Source organism: Citrus clementina, unplaced genomic scaffold, assembly GCF_000493195.1.
Source record: "Citrus clementina cultivar Clemenules unplaced genomic scaffold, Citrus_clementina_v1.0 scaffold_2, whole genome shotgun sequence".
Classification (NCBI taxonomy): domain Eukaryota; kingdom Viridiplantae; phylum Streptophyta; class Magnoliopsida; order Sapindales; family Rutaceae; genus Citrus; species Citrus x clementina.
In genome coordinates this window covers 14174622-14182164 of record NW_006262688.1, presented here as the reverse complement: position 1 = coordinate 14182164, position 7543 = coordinate 14174622, and the positions used below count along the sequence as shown (strand labels likewise).

The 7543-nt window shown below is 31.6% G+C and overlaps 1 protein-coding gene across 1 annotated transcript; it reads right to left on the bottom strand.

The window, feature by feature from the left end:
* Positions 1–2819: 2819 nt before the first annotated feature.
* On the bottom strand, positions 2820–3758 carry LOC18052247. The gene has a single exon (XM_006447079.2). It carries the CDS (start codon positions 3756–3758, stop codon positions 2820–2822), a length of 939 nt encoding a protein of 312 aa, XP_006447142.2.
* Between the last annotated feature and the right edge of the window lie 3785 nt (positions 3759–7543).

Sequence of the window (7543 nt, the reverse complement as noted above, 5' to 3'; positions counted from 1 at the left end):
TAATTAATTAATTATAAAAATTTATTCTTGTTGTAAATACTTTTAGAAGTCAGGTGGATTTACACAAAAAAGTGTGATCAAAATATCCCCATCATTTAAAAGAAAAAATTAGGGTAAATTTTGAATTACCTCCCCTTAAATTGACTATCTTTAAATCATCCTTTTTATTTTAAAAAAAACTCAAATTACCCTATATTTAGTCAAAAGATAAGAAAAACTGGATGGGGGTTGATTTTTTTTTTTTTTTTTGGTCTACTTAACAAAAGTGAAGGGTAAATTCGGATTTTTAAAAGTAAAAGGTAACTTGGAAGATAACTAATTAATGAAGGGAGTTATGCGAAATTAACCTTTTTTTCTTTTAAAAATGCATGGGCTATTTTTTTTTTTTTTTTGAGAGGATGGGCTATTTAAACTATATTGAAGTGTTTTAGACTTCTTAAAATTTGGTCTTAACAGATGGCTAGAGCTATTACGTCCCAATTTTTATCTCATCAAGCCCCATTTCTAAATACATACTATTAAAATTATTTTCTTATTATTTCTAATGATTTTCACATTCTAATCAGTAACTTTTCGTTTATATTATTTAAACAGATAATTCTTATCTTTAATTCGTCTATGTTAGTCATTATTTATATCCATTTATGTTTAATGTTTCTCAGTTTCTTAGAAACTTAATATCTCTTTTTTTATCATTATCTTTTATCACTAAAAAGGAAAATTTCTTCTCTAATTCTAATTTGATCAGGATGAGAGAAGAAAAAAAAATCAACCCAAATCCCTGATCCGTAGGATTAAGCATGGGATTGGATTAACTTTGGGATTAAATATTTTATCCCATGTTTGGCTACTTTCCTTGGATTGGATTAGGGAGGACTAAATTTAAATTTAGTCCTTAAATCATGGGATTAACAATCCCAATTTATAAGTGGGTTTAGATGGGATTAGGATAAGAGAAAAAGATTTATTCATATTTCTTTCATAAATAACAGTATTTTTTACTTGTAACCTAAAATTTAATTAATTAAACCTAAAATTTATTTAATTAATTAATTATTTTATTCATGATTTACTTCAATTTATTTTTTATTTTGTTTTTATAGTCTAATTAAATTGGTACTTTTACTCCAATAAAATTAACTATTTAATAATTCGTTATAATAATTGATTTTATTAAATTTAATAATCACCAATGTAATATTAAAAATAATCATGAAAATTAATAATACAAGTAAATAGTTGATTTTACATATACATTATTTGCTAACTTTTGATAAAATAAAATATATCTAAAATATCTAATAAAAATTAATTAAATAATTAAATAGTTCTATTAATTTATATTTGTTTATTATAATTATGACTACCCAATAACTAATTTACTACATATTTAATGCTCTTGTTAATTACTTTTAAATTAATTTTAATTATTACTCTTAAATATTCATAAATATTTTTTTGTATTTAACTATGATTTAACATTGTCCAATCCGATATTGTACCAAATATAATACAACTCATAATATAATCCAATTTAATTCAATCTAATTTAATCTAGTCCAATCCAAATAATTAATCTAATCCAATCCAATCCAATCCAGTGTGCCTAATAGACTTTAACGCAACCATTGCTGCTAACGTACAACTGTCGTTCTTTGTTTTTGTTGTCATCTTATAAAATTAGTTTAACTGCAGTTATATTAGGCCCACCAGTGGATGGTCCTATTAAATCTATCCCACATAAATTTTCTCTCCTAGCAGACATTAGCTCCCACAAAATACAAACTCTCAAGCTATTCTCCAAAAACCCTAGTCAATTTTCTATACCACATCTTAAATATGAAACTTATTATTTTTGCAAGTAGAGCTATATTACAAGCTAGGTTGCCTTTCTAATTTGACTTTTCAACAAACTAAAATTAATTAAATGTGCTTGTTTTAAGCCCTCATCAGTTTTATTAATCGTACGATTTGTAAACTTTATGTCATTTGCCCCTTCAGCTATGACATGTTTTAAGTTTGTGCATGAAGCACGATGGACTCGACCGACCGTTCCAAAAAGTAAGGACAACATCTTCATTAACTAGTTAGCTATCAATAACAACCGGACTATAATTCCAACTCAACTTGGACCCCTCTATCCTACCTGGCAGCAACAGAATAAATTGTATTAGTTAAGAAATAATATTGATACAAAACATTATTATTTGTGATGGTAATTGTATTCGAAATGTGCTTAGCATGTAGTTTGCATTTGCATAATTGTGCTAGTACATTATTAACTTTTTGTAGCTTATTATTAGTTGTAGTGGCATTAATTGTCTAAATGCTACATGTATTGACTGATGTTACCAATGTTTCTCTTTTCCTCTTCAGTTCTCTGTTTAGACTTCCTTTTAGTTATTGTTTTCACAATTGCCTTTTCCCTCAGCTCCGCTCTCTCTGCCTATGAACGATTAGCAAACAAGATAGAAAATAATAACTTTAATTAATTATACCCATGTACTTATCTCTTATACATACTCCAATCAACAAATCCTACGTTACCACCTAGCCCCATCTTCCCACATCACATTCCCCGATTTCTGGGATTATTTTATATAAGTCTTTGTGTATATATCTATACACACACACACACACACACACACACACACACACGTAAACAAAACTTAGTGGTCGCAATGGCATCTGATTAAATCTAATTATGCCAACTTAATTTTGTTTTGTGTTAATTTTTCTTTACCGAGATTACTATGCACATTTGGGATTTGACCATTCAGCACATTGATGTACCTGATTATTGGTTTTCATGAGTTTCTTCAACGACCCAAACTGAGCGCAGCATCAACGTCGAGTCTCCATGCAAACCCTCCACACTCCATTCTCCAAATATCACAAGGTATTATCTTCGAGTACTTCTCATTCTGCCACGTGTACTCTACTCTAACCCTGCACGTTAACGAAGTGAAAAAACGCGGCAACTTCACTTTCATCACCAACGAAACCATCACTACTACTACGCTCCCAGCTGATACGACGACGTCGTTTTCTTTCCTCACCATCGTCACCATCTTCTTGTACGCTTCATTCACCCACATAACCTTATAACTTAGGCCATCCGATACAAACCCCGGACACGTGTCGTTCTCTAGATTCTTCATTATCTCCACGTCCTCGCGACTCCCAAACCCTCTCCCTTCTTCCATGCATACCCCCGACGCGCTCTCCACTGTCACCCATGACTCCACCACCACCACCGTCTGATCTCTCACCATACCTCCAAACCCTAGCCACATGTCCGTCTCTCCTTCATTCGTCCTTGACACCTGCACGTTTTCTCTTCCCGTACAACCACCAGTGTCGATATTGCACCACCAAGATTCTGATGATGATCTTCTCGTTGAATCCTCCGAATCGTCGACAGCTTTCTCTTTCTCAGGCAACAACTGTAACGTCACAATCTCATCTTTACTTTCACATCCTCCATGATCAGCTTTCTTGTTCTTTCTTGATCTGTAACTATAATTATTCTTTCGAACCCTAACGTATTTTCTTTTAGATCTCTTACTACTAATCACCAGGTTCTTGTTGTCACTTAACAAGTTACCCGAACCAGTACTCCCTCCGGTCATCGGTTTCGGTGCAATCGGACGGAATCCGAGCATCATCCGATCGATACCCGTTCTATCATGCGCACCACCTGCGCATCTTAGCATGCACCAGCTCCCAGTCCCACTACCACACCCTTTACCTTCCATTTCAGCTCTCTCTCTCTCTCTCTCTCTTTCACTTTTGCAGAGACACTGAGAAAGGAGAAAAAGAGAAGCTCAGATAGCAGTCATGATCATGCAAAAGAGTACATACATTTGCGATAGCACCACGTGTCTAGGGCAACACTCGCAGCTGTAGGGAGACCTCTCTATTTTCATGGGACCCACTCCCAAAGTAGCATGATCCCACGTAATCGAACGTTAGCCCTGGTCCCACGTCTCAGCCATTGAGAAATCAGAACGTACCCAGCACTGGCCGACAGAATGGTACACCTGGGCTTTTTTGTCCTTGAGAATAACGCGCTGTTGCTGTTGTGTCAAATTTTTAAAATAAAATAAAAATTGTAAATGAAAATACTTTTAGGGAGCTTCCAGAAAGTGCAACGTGGTGGACTCTTATTACCAGACAACATCTTCATCTTGCTACCAAAACAACAGGTGCCTTTAATATTCCACTCTCTTTTACGCGCGTGGAGAACATTGTACAGTCACTTCTTGCCGCACGTTTGTTTCACGCTCGTGGTTCAGAGTGGGGTGTATGGCGTTGGTTGCATAAGCCGATGAGGACGCGTGGATGGTCAGATGAAGACGTGGATCTAGGGAGAGATTTGTAGCGTCATTTGATGGGATTGGCCGCCACGTGGTACTATTATTTTGGGCTTATCGGTTTGATATTCGTTTCCTGAAAATTTTCTTTGTTGAAATTTATCCAATCACGTGCGACTTCTTTAATTTCTGAGAACAAATGGTCCAATCATCATTCATTAATCTTGAGGGGATATGATTGGCCTATTCCGACCAATTAGATGGGAGTCGAAATATATTAATAAGATACATGGCATGATATCGTTGTTCATTTGGAAAGGGTTTTGAACCCAGCGATTCCCAGTTGAATGATTGAATTTTATGTATGGAAAATGATTTGGGAACTCAACATTAGCTAGATTTTGATAAAAACTCATTTAAAATAACGTCGTTTGTAGGTGAGGTATAAGACCAAAAAATGAAAGAATTAAACTCAGACAAAACAACGTCATTTTATTTATTTCAACTTAAAAAAAGATATTATAAAAAATTTACAATTCATTATATATTTTTCTTCTGTGTGATTATACCAATCAGCGGTCTATCATCGCTCGATTAATGACAGCACCGCAAGAGATCTTACTAGCTATCAATCGAGCCAGTCAGTACCTATTATAGAACATTAAATATTTTGCCAACCCATACCTAAATTTCTTTTCAGATCAGCATCAACCTTAATTTCTTTGCTGACGCTTAGACAGGAGATTGTTTATTTCATTAGCTTGTTTTACAATACGTCTCGGCTCATCACTAGCGACTTTTCCCTAGGGATAGGATGCTTTCTGATTGAAATGAGATTCTTTAATTGGCTGTATAGATGTACGTACGTATCAGGCTGCTCATCCTCTGATTCTTCTTGACAAATTCTCACAATATCATGTAGCGTGCATGAACCGTCCTTATAATTTTATTATTGGATCAGTAAGTTGCTATAGCTCAGGTACATTTATAAATTATAATGATGTGCTTTTAAATTGTAAGATTTTATTGATTGTAACCCTTTTGTTCTCTTTCAAAATAACAACTATTTTTTATTTTTTTACCCCCGAAAGTTGTGCTTGGTTTGGAAAAAAAATTCGTTTGGTTGTAACTGTTATTATTTCATGAGTAAGGGCTTAGAAATTTACCATCCTTTATTAATAAGTTTAGTTGTTTTTAAGGTAAAATTGTAACATTTAACAATAATAAAAGTAACGAATGTCATTCTCTGATTTAGATATAAGAATATAAAGAGCAATTGGAAGTTAATGTCTAACCTTAATGGTTAAAGCACAATTAATTTATTAATCGTTTTATTTTAACTTTGTAGATCAGATCCATAATGAGGATATATGCTATAGGTACAAATTGTCTGCAACGGGAAATCAAACAAAACAAAAAATGATCAATGAGTTAATTCGAGGAAATCTAAACCTCTGTAAACATGTTTTTTAAGTAATTCAAGAGACTAAATATCTCCAACTGCAGCTACCCAATTGCGAAATAAAATATTTTGGCCTATTATTTTTTACATTAATGCTAGTTAGTTTAGATACTAACTTGCTGACTTACAGAATATAAGCATAATAAAACCCATGTTATTTAGTCAAAATAAACTATATTAACAACTCAAAAGAGGCAAAGATAACCTAAGAATAAAATTATTGGAAATTTTTTTTTTAAAAAAGATTATATCATTCCCTTCCCTTTAGAAAATACACTTGTCCTCAAGGGTAAAATTTTTGAAGCAAAAGTCTTCTCAACTGTCCCTTAATCATTGTATTTTCCATCACCAACTTTAGCTCTCTCCAACCCAACATGCATTCAATGGAGTCAATCAAAAGAATTGAAGAACCTCCATTTGTTCCCATTGATTCCCCACTGTGACACCATTACTCTTCTTTGCTCTTTGCCAACTACCATTGGTTGACTTGGTTTCAAATGACCTAAAGATTATAAGCACAATAGAATCTATATTCCCTAGAATTATGCCACAAAGACTACTTTTACTTAGTCAAAATAAACTAAAATAAGAATTAAAAAGAGATAAACATAACTTAAGAATAAAATTAATTAGAACAATATTTTTAGGAAAAAAGACATCCACGTCCCCAAAGTTCGAGGAAATAGTCAACACCCCCAAAATTTAAAAAATGGGCACCAAAACTCCTTTTTAATCATAATACCGTTTATTTCTATTATCCCAAAAAAAATTCTCTAATGTTTTATAATAAATAGAAATATAATATTAAAAAAATTTAACAATATATATATATATATTGAAAAATTTTCAATATTTAACAAATATTTTAATATTTACAATCTATTAGATATTTTTTATTATATTAAAGCAAATTATATAATAAATAGAATCATAACATTAAAATTAATATATTAAAATTTAAATTATTTTGAATATTCTAGATTATAATTTTAACATTATTAGCATGTGAGATTTTTTTTATTGTAAAATGTAATTAATGCAAATATTTATTTAAAATCTATACAATAAAAAACTATATTATTAAAATAAATATAATAATTTACATATTTAAATTCATTAAAATATCAAAATATTTTAATATTGCTAGTCTACTATATAAATTACATTATTTATATAGTATTTGTATTTATTATAAATTTTCAAATCAACTTTGGTGGAATAATAGTGGTAAAGGGTTAATAGTCTAAAGGGGGTCTTAGTGTTCCTTTTTGAAATCTTGGGGGTGTTGGTGATCATTTTCACAAGACTTGGGGGTGTAGATGTCCTTTTATCTTATTTTTATTAGTTTTTACATTATCATTGTACATGTTACAAACTCGAATTGTCTACAACGGGGAATCAAACAAAATAAAAAAGAACAAGCGATAAATGAGTTAATTTGAGAAAACCAAAACCGCCGTAAATATGTTTTTAGTACTTAGAACCATGTTATCTAGGACTATGTAAGCACAACAACCACTTTCACTTAGTGAAAATAAATTAAGAACTAAAAAGAGAAAAAGATAACATAAGAATAAAATTAGTTAAAAAATTATTTTTTAGATTATCATATCAAATGTTATAAACACAAATTGTCTACAATGGGAAATAAAACAAAATAAAAGAACAAGTGATAAATGAGTTAATTCAAGGAAACCCAAATTGCAAAAATATATTTTTAGTACTTTGAGGCTATATTTGGCATGCAAGATTGGATTGGACTAAC